This window comes from Rhyacophila brunnea, unplaced genomic scaffold, assembly GCF_057557595.1.
Source record: "Rhyacophila brunnea isolate RB1 unplaced genomic scaffold, BYU_Rbru_1.0 scaffold_8, whole genome shotgun sequence".
Lineage (NCBI taxonomy): Eukaryota > Metazoa > Arthropoda > Insecta > Trichoptera > Rhyacophilidae > Rhyacophila > Rhyacophila brunnea.
Genome location: NW_028233350.1, coordinates 26,572,573 through 26,594,595, shown reverse-complemented (window position 1 = coordinate 26,594,595; position 22,023 = coordinate 26,572,573). Strand labels below are relative to the sequence as shown.

At 32.5% G+C, this 22,023-nt stretch overlaps 2 protein-coding genes across 3 annotated transcripts in view; one reads left to right on the top strand and one right to left on the bottom strand.

Moving 5' to 3' along the window:
* Nucleotides 1-496: 496 nt before the first annotated feature.
* LOC147064083 (uncharacterized) lies at nucleotides 497-21,568 on the bottom strand. 2 transcript variants are annotated; one of them, XR_015072004.1, is made up of 12 exons: nucleotides 19,330-21,568; nucleotides 16,576-16,814; nucleotides 13,279-13,505; nucleotides 12,614-12,813; nucleotides 10,732-10,925; nucleotides 9,385-9,545; nucleotides 7,450-7,629; nucleotides 6,995-7,188; nucleotides 4,823-4,952; nucleotides 4,413-4,602; nucleotides 4,183-4,325; nucleotides 497-1,226 (listed from the first exon to the last, which is right to left on the bottom strand). XR_015072004.1 is itself a non-coding variant. In XM_085958958.1 (12 exons), exons 1-12 carry the CDS (start codon nucleotides 21,152-21,154, stop codon nucleotides 711-713), a joined length of 4,188 nt encoding a protein of 1,395 aa, XP_085815084.1. In that variant the 5' UTR covers nucleotides 21,155-21,568; the 3' UTR covers nucleotides 497-710. The 2 variants fall into 2 exon arrangements, 1 of the variants encoding a protein (XP_085815084.1); XM_085958958.1 differs by having other exon boundaries at nucleotides 7,450-7,618.
* LOC147064082 (nose resistant to fluoxetine protein 6-like) overlaps nucleotides 21,235-22,023 on the top strand; it is a 47,919-nt gene continuing 47,130 nt past the window's right edge. The window contains exon 1 of the mRNA XM_085958961.1: nucleotides 21,235-21,257. The gene's annotated coding sequence lies outside the window, so the exon portion shown is untranslated. The remainder of the gene's footprint in view (nucleotides 21,258-22,023) is intronic.

Genomic DNA, 22,023 nt, shown 5'->3' with positions numbered 1-22,023 from the left:
GGTCCTTCAAAAAGTTTGCCCAGACCTTCTATAGAGTATACGCTTCATAACTTTTTACTACACTGATACGCCTTGTGTATAATATAAAAAATATATTTTTAGAATATATTAAGTACATCATATTGCAAAGTTATGGAGTAGCAACTCTACCTAAGCCTTATGTTATATCTGAGATAGTTTTTAATTAAGGTGGGAGGCATAAAAAAAATATTTTTTGATAAAGCTCGGTTCAGTTATTGCTACTGATACAGTAAACCAGTGGTTCTGAATCCATCACCGGTTCTCTGCATAAGAAAATTGACAAATTTATATTTTTTTGGACGTTCAACGAATTTCCAATTTTGTGCCCCACTTGGACTGCAACCGGGTGGAAAATGTTTCACCTTCCTAAATCCCTCATCATATATTTTTTTTCATCTTTATGGATGATATCAAATTTGCGTGCCTATAAGTATATCAAATAAATAAAAAAAAATATTTTTTATTTTTATTCGTTCTTAGTATAATATCCAAGTCATAAAATGAGAACATCAGTACCAATAACATACAGATAAATATATTATTACTTCTTATTTATCATAATCTCTCGTTACAATTAAAATTATTAATATAGCAAATTAAATAGGTGGGTAGGTACCTATATTAAAAGTAATATTACATTATTATAATAACTACCAGTAATGAAAATCATTTTATTGTTAAATGGAATTTTATCTGTGGTAGTAGTAATTATTTTCACCAGCCGTTAAATCCCAATCCTGCAAATCTTCATCTTCAGCTTGCTCTCCATCATTTTCGTCATTTAGTCTTTCATCCGGATTACCCCCCGAAATATCTCCACCCTCAAAAACTTCCGGTTCAATCTCAATCTCATCTTCTTCTTCCTCATAAATTGTGTCCTGTTCGACATCGTGGTGTACACTATCAATATTTTCATCATTCTCGTAATCATAAGCCTCTTCGTCAACCATCGCTTCTTCTTCTTCTCCCATTGGTATATCCTCTTCACCTTCTGCCTGTTCTTGAGCGGCGGTTTCTTCTTCATTTTCTGCTGCTTCCTGCGGTGCTGCTCCTTCAGTCTCCACATTTTCATCATCAGATGTTTTGGTTCCGAAACTTATGTTAATAGACATTATTACGTTTTTCATACTCTGCATTGGAATATCGAATAGTAATGTTAAAACAACGGAGACTAATACCACGGTCAGAATTTCGAACAGATTCACCTGGAACAAAGGCAAACATTAGATTAGATAATAAGGTGTGTCTCTAGGTACAACAGGAGATATATATCGCCAGAAGATCAATGTTTTCCAACTGTATGTTAAATTAAGAATGATTTGTATTATGATTATGTTTTATATTATTTTGTCAGAAGTACAATTAAGTACATTTTCTCAAAAAAGTATTATTTTTGTAGTAGGTAATATTTTATTTTAACAATCCGTACCTAATATTGTATGAATTTCGATTTACTGAGGGCTATGTTAACCGGACAGTGGAGGATTAACCATGATGATATAAATGAGAACTCTGCCATTCTGGGCTGTGTTGACCTGTGTGTCCCTGACAACTATCTTAGAAATAGAGAGCATCAGTTGTTTATTCTCCCAAGATGCAGAACCAACCTGCCACTGGTAATGCCAATTGGGAGAGCGATAACTATGTTCAACGAAATTGCTTCGGGTGTTGATATATTCCATCTACGTGAGGATGAGTTTAGGTGGACGTTGTTTTATAAATTCTTGGTGTACTTCCTTGTACTTATCTAATTTATATTTTTTTGTATTTACACATTTCTACTGTTTAATAACTTACTATCTATCTCTATACTGATCTATCTCTTTTTTATGTAATACTGTTTTATATTTCTTTGTTTCTAAATGTCATGTTGTGAACGTCTTAAACTTATAATTTGTAATGTCCACAATATGTTAAAAATAAATAAATTGAAATGATAAAAAATGAGGGAAACTCATAATTCAAAATACTTCTCGTGCATTTGAATTAAATTGTATATTTGTAGTAGCCCTACTGAGAAGTACTAAGTGATGCACTATTATTATTATTATATTTTTACAGATGATTATTTTTTAGCAGCACTATTGTAATTTGTACATGTAGTAGTGAAACAAGTAGTGAAAATCATAGAAAAAAGTCTAACGCTTGCTGGATGAATGATCTAACCATTAAGCTACTTTCTGATGATGATGATCTACACAGATGATGATGGCTTCAAATTCCACACAGATACATTGATTCATCGGTTAAGGAGGTGTGTAGGTACCTAATACGGTTTAGAGATATTTAGTGACTAAAATAATCTACGGAACAGTTAGCTACCTATTACCCATTACTTGGATGAAAAAGTAGAATTAATTATTATGAAATGCTGCAATTATAAAAAAGATCTATCAGGAAGTAAATGAATAAAGATTGATAATCTTTATTACAACGTCATACATGTAATACTCCTATAATATTATTATAATAATTAATATAACTGCGAGTAGGTATAATTATCCTATTAGCTAATAAAAATATATTTTCATTTTTATTAGATTGCCCTTCAATGGTAGTCCACCAAACTTGTACAATAATAAATGGTATTTTGGTATTAACATAATAAATTTAATGTTATGTTATAACTATAACAGTATGGAATTGATTTGTCTTTTTTTCCAGGGGCAAACCAAATATTGCAACATGTTTTAATTAAAAAATCGATCAATAATTTGATATAGGTACCTATGTATTTTACAAAAATGAGTTGGTAGGTAATGTAAAATGTACTTTAGTAACATGTGGCAGGTACTAACTAGTACCGGTAGGTAGTTAACTTTGGTATTATTTTATACAAACTATTGGACTATTTTATTATAGTCAAAGTAATACATTTATTACTTAGTACCAATATTTTTTTACTCTTATTTAATTGAAAATATCCATTAGGATAGAATCGGTAGTGTATCAAAATTATAAAATAAATGTGGAAAAAGTATAAAAAAATACAAAACTTACATTTAATGTGTTTTTTTAATGTACTATGTATCTAGAGATCTACATGTCGTTTTATGTCATGAATTATTGTTGTTTACATTTTATATGTATTTAATTAAAACAAATAATAAGAATACATAAATACATGATTAACAGGAACTGGCGGTGACGTTTTTTGTAGAGATTCTGTTAAAAAGTAATGTTAACTAACATTGTATCTACTTAAGGTTTTGTAACTAATTTAATCTAAATATATTAACGTACATACCTAATTCATAATAATATTTATATTATAGAACGTAAACAATAACAGTGAAAATTTGAAGCAATATTATATTGCAAAACCTTTAGAAGAATTCAATACATACATAATACTAGGTACCTACCTATTATATAATAAGTATTTAAACGAATCTTTCCAAGGATGTGCCGCATCTACAACATCTATGGACCGTACGCTAACTGGTACTTTGAAGAGGAAATTTCTAAGATCAATTTGGTGAAATTCACCAATGACAATAGTTAATAATAAATAGACCAGTTTGAGCCAAGAATCGTCAAGATACCTAAAGATGTTAAAAATGATATTACTTTTCTTTCGAAGCGATATGATACAATGTATACGTATTCTAGGAATCAATATGATACTTTTAGAACATTTAACATAAAATGGATCCGTTGTACCAGCCAACCAGTAGGTGTACATATTTGTATGTATTGTTGCATTTTTTTAAATGATAGGTATGCAAAAGCTATTAATTGATATATAATTATGAAAAAGTATTCTACACGCATTCTGTAATGGATTCTATGGATTGCCTCCAATAAAAAATAACAATCAATTGTGAATATTAATTCTTTGATACACACCGCACTGCTACAATAATATTCGCTAGATAATTATTCTAATTACCATCCAGCCTAAGGTGGCAATAAGGAGAACTAAACTTTTGAAAAATATCTTTCTAAGGATATCTGAATCATCCACCAATTTAATGTGTTTTTTATGGGTTGCCGGTTAAAGGCGTTAGTATTCCGGTGTCTAGTTATAGTAAAGCAGTGTTAGCATATTTTTTTCTTGAAGCTTAGGAGTCACAGTTTTTTTATTAGTGTTTTATTAGTCTTTCCTTTATAATAATATAAAAGATTGATATTTAGATAGTAGTTACCCCATCATCTTACCCCGTTTGCAAATGAAAATTCACTCGATGTTCTCATACTTCCAACATTGTAAAAGAATACCAAGAATTGGCATAGGTACATACAGTAAGATATCCTGCTCAAAAAAACTAACGGTTGGCAGCATAACAAATCATTTATTGGTCCTGGAATCAAAAATAAATTAATAAAGTTATTGAAAGTTGTCCAAATAAATGTCATAATATGAATATCCTATTTATAAGAATGATTACCTCCATTTCCTGTAAAGCAAGCAAATATAATCCAACTAAGGCATAGCGCCCAAGCGACGGATGCTAAGGCTGCATATTGTGATGCTTCGTTCACATCGTATTGATAATCTCTCATCGAGAGATGGGCCGGAGTATAAAGTGCCCAACTGCCAAAGTATCCACAGATCAGCCAACCAGGAATGAACAGAAGCTGTAAATGAAGCATTTTTTCCAAATTTATTTCTGGTTTTAAATCTAAATAATTAAAAAATAGTAATGTATGTTTCCAACTACTGCCATCTGTTCTAGAGAAATCAAACTAATGAATTTTTTTTTTGACCAGCCTTACTTATTAGACACAAGATGGCAATGTTATAAGCCAATGAAGAAAAAATAATTTTCACTAAAAATAATCTGTATGGAAATATCACCTTAGGAACTGATATATTTTTTCCAGTTTGTTGAAGTAAAACACCCAATCCAATTCCGGCCAAGTAAGGTGTTGCTCTGTGCAATGCGAGTGAATAACACAGATTTGCTGTACGGTACAGTTGACTGACCCTGTAAAATATTAAAATATTCACTAATAGAGAACCAAACAGGGACCATTTATTTATATATCATGATGACTATCCCCTTATTTTACCACGTTTTTATTAGCTCGTATTCTTGTTTGTCCGGTACACATTTTTTCTTGTCCAGTACAAATTTTTTCTTGTTTGTCCAAGATTTTTAACTAACTTCCCGACTAGCTAGACATTTGAAACTTTTAGAATATATCAGAACACGACGACAATGCATTCTTTTAATACTTTTTTCCATCTTTAAGCAGAATTGAATTCATTTTCAGCTAATTCTGTTTTGTATGTTTCGGAAAAAATTCGTTAAAAGTAATATTTACTACTCACTATTATTGGTTGCTAAGTGGGTCCTAGCAACTAAATTATTAATATATACGTGCGTTACTATGGAAATCAATATGAAATGTCCAAATGACATTTCTATATTCTATAATATTTATTCAGTATTTCTATCAAGTACAATAAAAAGTTTTTATTAATACATAGGATTGTCAAGTTTATATGATTCAACCAATGACATTAATATGGACGAATCATCTGGAAAAAAAAATGACAATCACTTTATTGTCGGGTCTGCCGAATGGCATAATCTGTTCTAACGCCATTACAATAAAGGTGATATTGCTATAAATTCCTGATTTTTTGTTGCGTCTGCCGAATAGTTCGGTTCGAACGGGTTCGCTCAAATGAACATTGACATTAGAAACACTGCTCTAACGCCATTACAATAAAGGTCATATTGCTATAAATTCCCGATGCGTGATATCGCATAATGGAAATTGCGGGACGTCTACCTATACATGCGAATTTACTTGCTAGCTACTGTATTGAGTGCGTCGTCCATTAATAATGTCATTGGATTCAACAGAAAATTTAAAAACGTGGCATATAAAAAGTTCTTTTTATCTTGTAATTATTTCAATTGCATATTAAAAAGAGCCTCAAAGATCATCATTTTGATGCAAACAAATTTGATGGATATGTAAAATTAGTAAAATAAGTTAAAAATAATATAAGTGAGTACTCATCAGCAACATCTTCTTGGCTACGTGTTAAAACTGTGAACTAACATGCTCCGCCCATTTTTAACCGCACTTGCATTATAAACTAAGAAGCTCCTCCCATTTCATTTAATAGACAACAGCGCCTAGAAGCGTAGCCAAGAAAATGTTGCAGAAGAGTAGATACCTATTTAGCAGAATGTATCAATTGCTATCTGTAATTTTATACCAGTACCAATCTTAACTCAAAACTAGTAAATCACACTTAGGTACACGTTTGAACTAGGGTGACAACAAGGCCTGAACAAAAATGATCCATGAGTGCGAGTGAGAAAGTATTCGGCACCCTTACAATCTCTGCGACACGCGCTAGAGTAAGATAAAAGGTCTACATATGTGTGAGCTAGTTTCCAAAAGTATCACTGGCAAATTGGGGCGAAACGTTTCACATAGCGTCGATAACCTGCGAGCTCGTGTTGCTAAATTTGCTATTTTTTCTGTTAAACATAAAGTCAGTGGTAAATATTTTTAGTTAATTAAGTAGAAAAGATGGTTTTGTGTGTTGTCTTAAAATGTGGTAGCCGTACTGATAAGCAAGAAGATGGTATTACGTTTCATAGGTAAGTTGATAGATGTTAGTGATAGTTTATTTGTATATTATTATATATTTTAATATCAGTGACCTAGTGTTTCTTTAAAATAACTTAAATTATGGATATCTTTATCTAATAGTTGCATTTTGACCGCTTAAAAATACTATATAACGTAAAAAAATAGAAAATTATATTTTAATTCTGAGCGTCTAGTGCGAGCACTTTGGGCGAGCACTAGCGAAATGGTCTATGGTCTTGAACATTTGTAGACGAATGCGTTCGCTCGCCCACAAACCAAACGCAAGGCACGCGGCTTCATTTAGCAATGCAACGGGTGGCGTCTAGATGTATCTATAGTCTAAGGGTTGTAAAACTTATAACATAACTATGAATGTTTTATTTGGTAATAAGATTTATGAGTTCCTTACGTAATCCCATGATAGATAATTAGTGAAAGGTGATCAGATGCAGTTGCCGAATAGCGCAGCCAAATAGCAAAGACGTGGAGTGCTCCCAAAACTGGAAGTGCCATTGCAGGCTTCGACCTCAGCATCCAAACAACAAATGGAGCCAACCACCATAGCTGCATATCCAGAGCTAACTGATGAGTATGTGTGGCACACTAAAAAGTTAAATACAGCAGTTAATATTTTGTGTGATTCCCAACCTTTTCACCAGGAGCACATTTATAGCCAAAAATGGAATGGCGGGCACATTTTTTTTTCGAATGAAATTTACATTACTTAGACAAATAAATATTGGATCTATTTTTTTACAATTCCTAGTTCTAAATATTATCTAAAAACATTTTTAAATATAATGAAAAAGATAATTAGAAAAGAATGACATTTTAATGAAATATAATAAAAATAAAATGATTTACCATCTCTTCGAAAGGGAAGAAGTTCTGAATGTAAAATATATTCTTCCACATGTTCTGTTGGCAGAGCTCAGCATTCTGTGTGACGACTGTTCCCCACAGAGGGCCATCTCCGACCTTGTCCGAGATCCACGCATACCATAACAAAACCACCACAAGGGCTGGAGTCAGTCTGGAAACAAACTGTCGAGTGTTTATAGCTAGTTCTATTACTAAAGGCTACAGAGACCCCCTTTATACATAGTTACATACAATAAGATAACGGATGGCTGTGTCATCAAGTGATAATATTCATACATGTGTTAAGTATTGGTTTTGAATTTCTCGAATCATAAAGTTGAGTAGAGAATCGCGATAAATTAAGAGGTTATATTTTGCTTCATCATCTAAGAAGATTAATTAAATCACTTTTATCAATTTAGAGACTGTCAACCGTTAAGCCTATATTAAAAACAATAATAATTTCAACAGATTTTTTTTTGAGAAACCAGACACCATTTTTAATTGTATTGATTATCATAGTTGAAATAAATTCTATTTTCCGGTTTAATGTTCTTTTATACAAGTATAATTTAAAGAAAATTATACACATTTTCAATTTTCTCAAAAGTTAATTTAATTGTCTCAGTAATGGCTAAATAATTTTACATTAATGCTACTGAACCAAAGAAAAGTGCATGTGGGTATGATCCAAATAGATCACAAAATAAACCAATAAGCAAGAAAACATGCACATGAGAAGATCAACACTGAATAATTGAAGAACTGGGGTGGTCTTTATTAAGCAATGATTTAACATCGCTACTACTGCTCATTATTTTAATACATCATAGTATTACTGATAGATTTCTGTCCCAATTTCACTATTGCAATCAATGCATGTGATCCATAAGGCCTATTCTAACATATCACTTAACATCCAAAATGAGCTAATTGTGATGAATATATCACATTTATCACTTTATGTATTCAGGCGGTTAATTATGTTAATAAGTTAACCATCTGAACTGTCAAAAAGTGATATCTTTTAACAGCCCCTCTCTTGGCTGTGTTAACATGTAGATCGAGGCAGAGTATGTCAATTTTACATATTGAGAATTGAGATGCAAGATCCGACTGTTTTGAAGATTACGTCACGGCCTCAGTTTCAATTTGTAGTTCCCCATGAGCTGTTAAATATCGAGTGGCTAGTAGCAGCTATCAGTAACATAATATTAATTGTTTTACTGCAACTACAATGGCATGACTAAATTGCAGGTAATGTTGATATCCACTTGGGTTCGGGTGTATCCGTCAGCACAAACATTCTTGAATTTGACCGACATGTCTATCAACCTAAATTTTCGCTGTATAACGAATTTACCAACTATTAGAGATAGGTGCCAATAACTGCTTTGTATATGGAAATTTGGACCAATAAAAATAACGGAAATGTGCTAAAGTGATAACTGTTAAGAATATACCTGCAGGCATGTTTAAAATGTAGGTATACTTTTTGTATAGAATTTCACAGTCCGTTAGGAAAGACGACCCCATATAAATATACACTTTGAATGCTGCATTGAATACATTAGAAAAATCAGAACCATAGCTGTAGACCTATGTACCTATTCAAATATTTTAAAATAATTATTGACTTATAAGGCAACAAAAAATACAGAAAAAAGTTACTATCAACAAAAAATGACAGTATTGAGCTAAATATTTTATGTAGATTCAAGAAAACATAGTACTCTTTAAATTGACTAAATGTTAGTAAATGAAACAAATACCAACCAGAGATACAAAGCAGAGAATAAACATGTTAAAAACTTGATGCTACATACACCTTTAAACATCCAAAAAGTATTATATCAAAACTATCTTACTGCTACAATGACTTTTGCCTGAATGGCAACGAGATGCATAAAACAAAACGTGTAAATTTTTGAGTGGTACCTTATATATCTCGCAATGTATCTTCGCATCCACGGTATACTTCCGGTTTTGTCAATGTCAAGACTCATGTGGAAGGCGCTCAGAACTCCACTCAATAATAGGAAGGTGTCCGTGTACAATAGACTTGCACGTAAAGCAACCGAAAACCGAGAATTTGATATCTGAAAAAATATCAAAAAATTATTACTATAAAGTATCAGGTATGATGGGATAACGAAATTTATCAGATCAACACCTCCTACGTATAAGTCCGTAACTGCAAAATCGTACTTTTCAATAGTATGACTTTAATAAATTTTAATGACACCACGATGTTAATATTTAATGCTAAAATCGTAATTTTTTAGTATTATTAATTGAATTTTTGTTTTTTTTTCGTTTATCATTGTTGTATTATCTTTAAAATTATTTAATAAAAGGCAGTCAATTGTCAAAATAGCCACAAACGCATTTACAGCCTTTTACATAGGAGGTGTCGAGGTATTGCCTGGCTCTATCATAATATTTCATGAATAGAAATAGTGATATAGGTACCTAGGTGTCTAAACTGATTGAATACTAGGTGGAAAGCCCATCCAAGGATGTATGAAAAATATCCAAATTATCCAGGTATTCGTTATCCGAGTCCCCGCAGTTACAAATTTGCAGGATATTGCAAAAAAAACTATAAAAATACATAAAAAACACAAATGCAATAGCTCACAGTCGCCAACTGTCAATTTCAATCGCACACTCTTACGCTATTTCTGTCTTGCTCACATGTCTTTTTCTTTGCTAAATGTGTCCCAATTAAACCTATTTCCTAGATAATTTTGGTCCCTGTTTTAAGCAGATTCGCTTTAAGAGGTATTTTTTCAGTCCCACTTACCCTCCGATAACGAGGACCCCATGTAATAGGAATTTTATGGTGGGATCTATAATTTAGGAACAGTGCCACATGTAAAATAAGAAAAAAAGTTTAGGTATCTTAAGACCCCCTATAATGTTATTATATTTTACCACTATCAAAGAAAATGTATTGCATATTATGTAAAAGTATCCAGATAGTCAGAATGTCTTCTATAATTTTCACATAAACCTTTTCCCTGGTTTGCCAACAGTTCCCCATTATTTTAAGGAACCAAAACAATATATAACACAATGTATAATTTAATTATCTGCTCAAAACATGATGCCGATGACAACAATGCTATTTTTCGTTTGTTTTGTTTATCTATCGTCGACTTCAAAATAATGTTTTTAAAATTGGAACTGCTCAGAAGACCCATGCACAATTCAGGCTTAATTTTTTGGAAAATTTACAATCATATAATATAATGCAAGATTATTATTTATGGTAAGTATTACCTCAGTAAGGTATGTTCTATTGGTGAATGGAGTCATGGCGAGTGGAATAAGTTTATGAGCAATATACAGTGCCACACTACAAAGTGCTCTTATGCCGTGAATACATTCTATTTCTCCTTCAGCACTTCCTTCCCTCATGAGCTTGGATGTTGTTTGTTTCAAGGAGAAGGCCCGAAGCCAAGAATTTTGAGTTTCTGGAAAGACACAATGTATAATCATCATAATTATTGCTAATAAACAGAAAACCAAAAGGTGCATGTTGGATAAAGGTTGTAGATTTGTAAATATAAAAATATTGTATTATTTGACTATATTAATATACTTAGATATTTTACTAAAAAAAAATTTATCAGCCGTGAGCTCAAACCTGGACTCACGCCACGGATCCATTGATGGTATTTTTCTCCACCGACCCACAAAGGTCTTGCAAAACGCACAAAAATAAAATATATTTATAAACTAAACCAAACTAGACAAAAAGCTTCTCGATAAACGCTTACCTTTCGCCAATACAATTTATAATATTCGCCATGTGTGTGGGAATCTTATTTGTATAATCATCGGCATATTTTCTTTATATTTTGAATTCGTAGAGAAGCTATGATAATCAAGATTTAACTGCCTTGAGTATTATTTTTTCCAAGTGCTAAAATGTAATGACATTCTATACATAAATTCTTGTAATTAAATGATTTCTTTATGAGTCAAGGTAATCCATAACAGGTTCCTATCGAGTATTTGCCATTATACTTTATTACATACAAAAAGTTTTATTGTTTTCTAGGCTTTTTAAAATGAATTTGATTGTGATACAGTTTTATTCACTTATGTTCTAAAGGCAACTTCGGGTAATCATATGAAAAGTCCCCATTAAGACAAAATACCCATTATACACCTTACTGAAGGGTAATAAACCGTTTCCTGCAAATTAGTTTCGAGGCATCGTAAATAGATGTCGCTGTATTATTTAATATTTGATTGTCTAATAAAACTGAGATAATGATGTTATTAATATGTAATAATCTTTCAAATATATTTATATAAATATTTAACGTGTCTGCTTATAATGTCATGGGTTCCAGGTTCGCATTCTGGATCTGGCAAATACACATATTGTTTATCAAGGTGTGTTGGAGTCAGTTATGGACGTAATAGAAATAGAGAGAGCAAGTGGCTAACAACATTTCTCATAAAAAAAACAAAAATCTGTTTATACAAAACCACCACTCTTTGAAAGACGACAATATATGATCTTATTAGGATCAGTGATATGATTAAAAAATTATACATATTTTTATTACCTACATATCAAATTTGAAGGGTACACGGCAAAAACAGGCTCATCGCATTTTTTCATTTTTGAGATTCAAATGCCAATTTGTTCAACAGAGGAAGTGCTCAAGAATGGTATCAAACTATCAAAATTGATTTCGTTGCTGCATAAATGAAGGGAGAAGAAAATGTAGTCAAAACAAAAATCAGCTCATTACCACGTTTTTATTAGCTCGTATTCTTGTTTGTCCAGTACACATTTTTTCTTGTGTGTCCAGTCCTAGCAACTAAATTATTAATACATACGTGCATTACTATGGAAATCAATATGAAATGTCAAATTGACATTTCAGTATTCTATAATATTTATTCAGTATTTTTATCAATTACAAAAAAAGTATTTATTAATACATAGAATTGTCAAGTTTATATGATTCAACAGAAAATTTAAAAAAAAACTTGGTATATAAAAAGTTCTTTTTATCTTGTAATTATTTTATACGAAACTGCACAATAACGTAGGATATGCTTTGTATGGTATGTAAATAAATTATTAAGTAACAGGCTATAAGTTGATGTTAATGATCATATTTGGTAGAAATGTTCTTACTTGATTTAGTAGGTGTAGCTTCTTCTTCGCCACCATCTTCTTTATTCTCTTCTATTTCTTCAGTAGGTTCTTCTTTTTCGGTATTATCGTTCGATTCGTCGGTGGTTTCTTCTACTTTGTTGGATGATCGTCTTCTTGAAGAGACAATGTCTGTCAAGGTAGAGTACAGTGTTATACTGATAACACCTCCAATCAGTATCCTGAAACAGTCAATATAAATACCAATAATTACTTTACAATCACATACATTGTGAAGACAATATCAGAAGCTTATTCATTTATTCATAGATGGCACTGTTTTATAAACTGCCAACATAACAAACTGATAACCCAGATATTATCACAATTTCACTTGCATTAATTTTAGTAGTATGATATTTAATCCAATGATATCAAATATGTATGACGTTTAAATAGGTACTTTCTGACAAAGTTTAGTGTGTACTATTCATGTCGGATCTTAACAGCGTACCTACCTCCACACTTCGCCACTGATACATATCACACAATAGTCTGATAAAGTTTGTTGACCCATTAGTAATTCTTCTTCTAATTCTTCCCTAACCAAGGGTTTGATACATCTCATACAACCACGAATAGGTATTTAGAACAATAATGTTGTGTTGCCACTTACTTATGTGATAAAATTATTAAAACCTACTTACACTGTGCAAACCGTCGGTATGTCGAGCCATTCTTCCCACCAATCTTGCCTTATATCGTCAGTGTAACAGTTGACGGGATCCACATTGATAACCAGGCGCATTCCGGCGGTTCCATTGTAATGCCGCAGGGCGTCTCGCATGATGAACTCGGCCTCTGGAGCCCCACACGCTGCAGGGAGGCAGATCCCCCAGTTCAGGGATGTGAATCTTGGAATGAAATGACCCGGCTGCAAATATTCACGACATTATTCATTAAGTACCAAAAAATCCTCAAGCGAAGCGAAGCGTTTAGCTCGTTCGACTTGTGACATGGGTTGGCGGCTCAAATTCAAATATTATTTGTGTATCCAGGATAAAGACTTGATGGGATAAGCGAATTGCTAATAACTAATCCTTACTCTTTAAAATACCTGTATCCACACTGTAGAGATTCATATGGCATATCTTTAAAATTCCTGTTGAATCATATAATCTTGACAATTAAAAAAAAATTTTTGTACTTGATAGAAATACTGAATAAATATTATAGAATACAGAAATGTCATTTTGACATTTAATATTGATTTCCATAGTAACGCACGTATATAGTAATAATTTAGTAGCTAGGACCCACTTAGCAACCAATAATAGTGAGTAGTAAATATTACTTTTAACGATTTTTTTCCGAAACAAACAAAACAGAATTAACTGTAAATGAATTCAATTCTGCTTAAAGATGACCAAAAGTATTAAAAGAATGCATTGTTGTGTTCTGATATATTCTAAATGTTTCAAATGTCTAGCTAGTCGGGAAATTAGTTAAAAATCTTGGACAAACAAGAAAAAATTTGTACCTACAGGACAAACAAGAATACGATCTAATAAAAACGTGGAAAAATAAATTACATGAAATAAAGAAAAAAAGTCAATAAAATTAACAAAAATCTCGTTTTCTAAAGAATTTCTATGAAAATATTATCACGTTAAGTTTTCGAAAAATTATGTTGACAACACAAAATTGGGTCTTTTTGCAGTTAGGGCAATTTGGATTAAGACAAACGGATAATTCTGCAATTTGTTTCTACGTTCACGAGAGTGGAAAATCGTTATTCACAAAGACAGGTTGTTGCATAAGGCAGCAGAATTTTTACCATTTTCTCGTGTGCAAATTTGAAAGCCTAAATCTGGTTTGATCTTAAGTAAATGTATTCAATTGTTGTACTGACGTTCAATAAGTGCTCTGCCAATCACAAATCAAAAACACTTCTAAAAACACTTAACTCTGGATAGGCAGACATATTGTTATCTTTTATTTTCTTGCTCTAATATAAAAGCTTTGATCAAAATGTGTTCATATACCCAAAGGTAGGTATGGAGATTTTTGGGAAATTTTATTTATATATTTCACTCTTATTATCTCATTTTTACCCCAATTGAAGTAATCTACCCCTGCTCTATAGAGACCATTGAAAAAGACCAATTTTATATTTCAAAAATACGTAGAAACTGAATAATTTTAAAAATAATTAATATGAGCTTCATAATATAATCAATATGCGTGTCATTTTATTTTTTTATTCATAATATTACTCGGGAATTTTTATTTATACTTAAGTTAATAATCATACATAAAAAATAGTTTATTATTTATATATTAAGAAACTATTCGCACCATCGTTGCCATTTCAACAGAACGAGTGTTAAACTGGCGAAATCTTATTTAATTATGCTGATATATTATTGTGTATATGAAATTTGCGAAGATTACGAAAAATATTAAATAAGTTTTAGTCAAATGAGATTTCAAATACAACACAGATTTTTTTCGTGTATCTATGCGTACAATGTCGATAAATGTTGGTATTAATCCGACAAGAATATAAAACATAGATATATCTAGGTAGCCAATAATATTGACCTACCTTCCCCCACAGGTGTGCATTCAAAAAAAAGGGGGGAGGGGTTTGGGTTTGGAACATTCGAATATTCTGATAAACCTATTCAAACTTTCGCTGTAGGCAAAAGCTTTCAACTTGTGAATATTTCGATTATGAAAACGACTAAATTTCAATATAGAAATTCAACAATCAAAAATTGTAATAAGTATGTATTATTATATCACACGATCTCGTAGCCCAATGCTAGTGTCTAAGAAAGAGGCAAATCAAGAAGACATGGAAATGAGTCGTCTAAATTTGGAAATGGATGTTTAATGTTTATGGTTCTCCTATTGACTTTTATGACTAATTTTATGCATTCAGTGGTCCGTACCTATGAATCGAAAACAATTAATATTGTTAAATAATCTTAAATCATGCTAGTTTATTCCAACTATAAAACTAGGACACGTAAATTATTATCTTTGCAAAATATAAGTACATAATATGCAGCCAATGGCAATACCGCCCTTGCCACCGCAATAATATTTACTACCCACTGTTAAGTTATAATGTATATTAGCGATTATGTGTCTAAATTATAATAAATATATGCTAAAAAATAAAATAAACTCTAAAATTATTAAACATGGAACATGCTTTGCCTACTGATTCTCTGAATGTCCAAATTCGAAAGAAAATTTATTTGTCAAAGTAACCGAATCGTCGCACAGAATGTAGGCTACTGAACGTAAAATGAAAATAATGGCGCGCGTAAGTAATCGGGGTGGGGCGCGGGACGCGGGCGGGCTGCGCGTCTATAGTTATTCTACGTAATGCTTTTGCGTTGGAGATCATGAGTAAAACATGTTCCATGTTAAAAATAAAAGTCATCCGATATATAGAACACGCTCACAAAGAAAATAAATAACCATTATGCCGGATTTCAGAGGGCATATCAAACTTCAAATTGCTATTACTCCATAGATCTCCAGTCTTACCAACTCTTGGCAGTAACCCACCTATATAGGTTTGAGAGTGAGTCGATTGTTTGGTGTCCACGTCAGTTCAAGTACGGTCTATTAATGGAAAATTACTTTCCTACTTTTTTACTTGAAGCCGTATGTATAATGTCCACTACTTGACTGACTTTCTCAGTATGCTTTTTATGTTATACTACAGTTTAAAAGGATAAAAACAGGAATATGACATTAACACTCACCATTTTCGAGGCATTTAATAATTATTTATGTTACTTATAACTGATTAACGTAATTATAATTTTCATTCTAATATTTAATTTTGAAAATTATTTAGGTATTACAAAAATCTCTAAATGAATAAATTTACCAATATACATTATTAGGCAATTGTTTAACCTTCGTTGCCCGATCATATTGTATTGTATGATACAGTCATATAAATAATAACAAATCCTTACATCGTCATGTTTACTCCTGATGAAGTTCCGGGCTTGAGCAAGGTGCACTGGAAGCTTAAGATCCTCCTTGGTGGGCTTGAGGTCGATCTGCGCCAAGCAGTACTTGCCAGCCACCTTCACCACGGACCCTGAGTCTAGGCGGACGCGGGCTCGTGTCCCAACGCACTGGTCAAAGTCTCCTAGCTGATTTCCATTGCCGCGCAATATTCCTGATGGAATTTTTGCAGTAGAATCCAGCACTGAAGAAAGAGAATAATAAATGACATATGTACATTATAATAAATATCATTTTTCTTCTATCATATTTGATACGTTGGCTATAATATTTGCAGGAGTGATTTAAACAATCATAATTGTTAGAACTAGTGGTTATGCATAATAAGTAATTCAACCATTCTCTAATATGGTCCACATATTATGTATTCTTACCAACAAAAATTCCATTATCTAGGCATTTGATGTGACTAATAGTTATTTGGGATTAATATGACCAACACATGGGCGTTAAATTTTTTTGAATTAATTCTTATGTTTTTCTGAATTTAAGTATTTTTTTAAAATTTCGTGTACTTTAGACTTTAGAGCAGGGGTAGTCAATCTTTTTATACCTACCGTCCACTTTTGTATCTCTGTTAGTAGTAAAAAACCGCCCACCGGTTCCACAGTAATGGTGATTTATAAAGTAGGGAAGTAACTTTACTTTATAAAATTTATAAAGCAGAGTTACATCAAGTTAAAGCATATAATAATAATTTCAGACTTTCGCTAAGTTTGGCACAATAAATCTTTGTAAAACGTCTTACTGTAGTTAAATCTATCTTTTTATTTAAACTTTGCATACATAGAAGCATGCAGTCTGATGAAGTTACATTAATTAATTAACTAAATTATTTATGAGATCCCTGAGGCTGATGCTGCGAAACTAATACTGGATTCCACAAAATATGAGCTAGGGAAAGGTATCAATAAACTGAATACCATTTTCCACATATTTGGATATAAATGTTTTTAAAACCCTTACCACCCACCATGAAAGCTGGAACGCCCACTAGTGGGCGGTAGGGACCAGGTTGACTATCATAAAGTTTAGAGGGACCCTAAAAAACAGCGAACGAACGGGAAAAACGGGGCTAATCATAACTTATGTATAAAATTGTAAGCAACGCCATTTTTTCTATCAGGGCCTATATTTTATTCTATGTCTATAATTATTAAAAACCCTTATATAAACGTATAAAATATATTAAGTATATACCTAGTAAAACTTATATAAAAATGAATACGTTTGTCGAGATCTCGCCGTGTAAGATTTAATTGTTAGCGTTTATCATATTATTCCCTAGAATTGAAATCCAAAATCATAGGTCTGTCTGTTTAGTAGATAGTAACCCATAGTCATAAGGTTACAGTACCTATACATCCCTAGATAAAACACTGTTATCTAGATATGTATGTTGTATTGAAGATTTTGATCATGAATAGTTTACTTCTACAATGTTCGGTCAGCGTACAGTAGCAGAATATATTATATTGTGATCTTTTAAATAAAATAAAATAAACTTAGTAGACACTATTTACCTGTTAAGTATATAAAAACGTTAATTGTATTATGACACAGGTATTATAATCAACCAAGTACCTACAGTTAAAATCGACCAACAAAAAATTATCGTAAAGCTAAACTTGTTAATAATAATAATTATTACTGCATAAACAATAAACAGTATAAACAATAAGAAATATTTTTAAACTAATTTAAGTTCTCAGGGGAAGAGATTAAGACGTGAAGATATATTATGAATAACCAGGGTCACGAAATTCACCCAACCGTAGACAAAAAAATGTGATCGACTTGACCTTCACATAAAACAAAGTGTTTTTATTATTAATTCCAAATGTGTCATTATAAATATTTAGATTGAAGTGGGCAGCATATTAAAAATGACAAATGACAAAATGTAATAAATTCTTCTAAAGAACTTTCGAATATGAGTAAATAACCTATAGTAAGTTATAGAGTTAATGTATCTATTGTAGTACCTGCCAACTAAGTACTGACCTTACATTTATTATAATGCATTGCAAATTATAATAATTACATATTATTAAGGATATAACATTTGTTTTAACTTTACTAGGTACCGAATAAAAATTAAATTTAATTGTCAGTTTTCTCTATAATGACAAAAATGTCTAATAATCCCTTTTGCAGTCGTAGTTCCTATTATTTTATAATGAGAGTAGATATACTATCTTAATGAAAATTCCAATAGGTATTTCTCCTCAAGCTAAAACAAGATTCATTTCGCCAAGAAAAATATCCGTAGGCCAATAACATGTAGGTACGTTGATATTCTTTTTTTTGTAATAAAACAATTTGGTGGTAGACACTATCTCACATTAAGTCGTCATTAGACTTCTAACATCTAGCATTATTTTTTTTTAAATGCCAATATTTTCTTGTTATAAAATAACTGATTTTTGTGTCATGTTTACCAGTTTACCCCAACTATAATTAAATGAGTAGATACTGGAGTTTAACATATATTTCATATTATATTGGTAGTATAATAATCACCGATAATTTCCAAGTGTGCTAAAAATGGTTTCAGATTTATTTTGAAGAATGCGTTAATTAAGTTCTCATAAATTGAAACATCAGAAGTTCACCTAAAGATTTAAATATTATATTTTTGTTTACACTCTAAATAAACAAGTATTATCGGAGCAATCCCGCTTTATTTTTGTACTCACTCTGCAATGTCCATAATTTCGCTCCGCGCAGCTGTCTCATAAGAATCTGGCCGTGTCGCCTGCATTCCGGATTGTGGATTCGACTAAAGTTAGGCGCGAATGTCGGGAAAAAAGTGTAATAGTCTTCAAATTCATTCTCATGCAAGTTTTTCCTTTGTACGGCCCCATGAGAACGCGTTGGAGGAGCTACTTTTTTACTTTTTATTTCAATTTTTACTGGTTTTTGTTTCTCATCGTGTTTACCAACATCGGGTTTAGATTTTGAGTCATCTTTCTTTTCGTGACTTGTGTCTTTCTTCAGTTGCTTTTCCGCTGGCCCATGAGCTTCTTTAGGTGCGACCTTAGGTGGATCTGGGTGCCTGATTTGAACTGGTTTTGCAGGCTCTGGCTGGATCTTTTTAACATCTGGTTTGATGGCTGGTTTCTTTTCTTCGTGATGTTTATCCACATTCTTTATTTCTTCTTTTTTCACAGGTTTTTCGGGTATCTTTGAATCTTTTTTCGGTTCTTCTGGTTTATGTATTTTTTCTATAGGACCTTTGACAACTACTTGATCCTTAACAGGTGGTTTTATTGCTGGAATAGGTTCATGCCGACCCTTTTCAGGAATGCTCTTTTCAATCTTTTTTACGTCTGTATGCTTAAGAGATTCAATTGGTTTAGTTTTTTCTACCTTTAATTTTTGCGGTTGCTCAATATCTTTTTTATTCTGAGTTTTTGGTAAATCGATTTTATTGTCCTTTTTTAAGTCCTTCATATCATGCACCGGCGCCTTTGGTTTATCTGAATCAATTTTTACAGATTTTATCGGTTCTTTAGCGGTAATTTTTATATGCGGTATTTTGCTCTGTTGAATAATATTTTCTTTCGACTTTTGAATTGGGGTGTTTTGGGTTTTGAGTTTCAAGGGAGATGTGATTTTAATTTTTATATCAGTTTCACTATCGCTATCATCGCTATCATCATCATCTGACTCTTTCTTAGATTTTTCATCTTCACTGTCATCATCACTCACATCGTCATTATCAGTATCATCATCATCTGATTCATCGTCATCCGAATCATCGTCATCAGTTTCATCATCTGTTTTATCATCACTATCACTATCCGTCTTTTTATCATCGGTATCGCTAGTTGAGCCATCACTCTCATCACTCTCATCACTGTCATCATCATCGTCGTCATCATCATCGTCGTCATCATCATCACTATCATCATCAGTTTTATCATCTGTATCAGAATCTTTTCCACTATCGCCTGTATCACTGTCGTCTTCATCTTCATCACTATCTGTACTATCATCTCCCGTGCTATCATCGTCATCGTCATCATCATCATGATCATCGTCGTCATCAGTATCCGTTTGTGATTCATCAGAATCATAATCGCTATCTTTATCATCATCGCTGTCATCATCATCGTCGTCGTCATCGTCATCATCATCGTCACTGTCGATTTTCTTTCCTTTCAGACTGAGAAGTGGTTTTTTAGCTTGGACGACGGGTTTTTTAGAAATGACATCTTGTTTATTAGCAATCACAGGCCGCACGGCTGGCTTAATATTCGGCAATAGTAATTTCTGGTCGGCATCCACGGCTTGCTTCACTTTCACCGTGCTTATTGGCAGAGTCTTCTTTGGCGCGTCTCCTAGCTCACCCGAATTGCAGGTGTCACATTTTGTATCACGAGGCGAAATTTTACTCAGCAGCTTTTCGCTTTCTGGGGACTTCGCAGGAGGATCTCTGAGGCGAAATCCGTGGACGAACCCGGTGACTAGAAACAGCGTTCCAATGAACAAGGCGAAAGCGTAGCGCGGGGGTGCCATATTAACAAATAACTACCGCGAACCCATTACAAAACCTATATAAACTTTCACGCCGAGTTTATCAATTCCAGCTCACTTCACTTCGATCGCCATCAACACAACCGTTCGTACACTATTTCATTATCATTCTTTAAGACAGTCGTTTCAATAAAACTAACACACGTGATTTCTTTTAATTTGGGAGTATTTTGATCGGTCTCGCTAGGTTACACGCTTTATGTGGGAACAGATGGAATTATTTATTTAATCGCTCGACCGAATTCGTCTAATGCTCGGACACACAATGTGTCCATTGGTGTTTTGTGAGCGAATACGCGGACTGCGGGTGGCACTCGTCCAACACGAAGGTTTTTAATTAGAAACAGCTCTCGCAGGGCATCTCGGTCGCGAGCTGGATAGGCGTCGCGACGTTTCTCACTCACTCGGTGAAAAATACGCGCGCTTTCGGCCAACGGCACTGTGACGTCTTCGATTAGCGCCGACCGACTTATTTTTTCGTTGATTGAGCTGATTGATTTGTGATCATTGCTTGCTAATCGCTGACATTTTGTATCTTTTTAAATGTTCAAAACACTTAATTTATTTATCACTTAAGAAATTATTGATTCTTTTGACTAAATGAGTTTTTTTTAAAACCTGAACATTAGTGAACGTTTAATGTTACTATAATATATTGCGCTACTGTATCGAAAATAGTATCAAAAAATAGCCACAACCTTTTACTTACCTAGTATTTTATCTAAATGTTTTCGAACTGATTTGTGTTAATAAGATCATATTACATATTTATATATTATTCATTATTAAAAATAAGTGAATTATTATAGATAAAAACTCATACAATAGAAAAAAATGAGAATGACACATGG

Bases quoted from the DNA above. Each gene is read 5' to 3' on its own strand.
- LOC147064083 (XM_085958958.1), bottom strand. From the start codon at position 21,154: ATGGCACCCCCGCGCTACGCTTTCGCCTTGTTCATTGGAACGCTGTTT. The intron at 7,189-7,449 runs GTAAATCATTTT...TTAACTTTTTAG, and splicing joins TCTTCCCTTTCGAAGAGATG to TGTGCCACACATACTCATCA. The intron at 4,326-4,412 runs GTAATCATTCTT...TTTTGATTCCAG, and splicing joins TTGCTTTACAGGAAATGGAG to GACCAATAAATGATTTGTTA.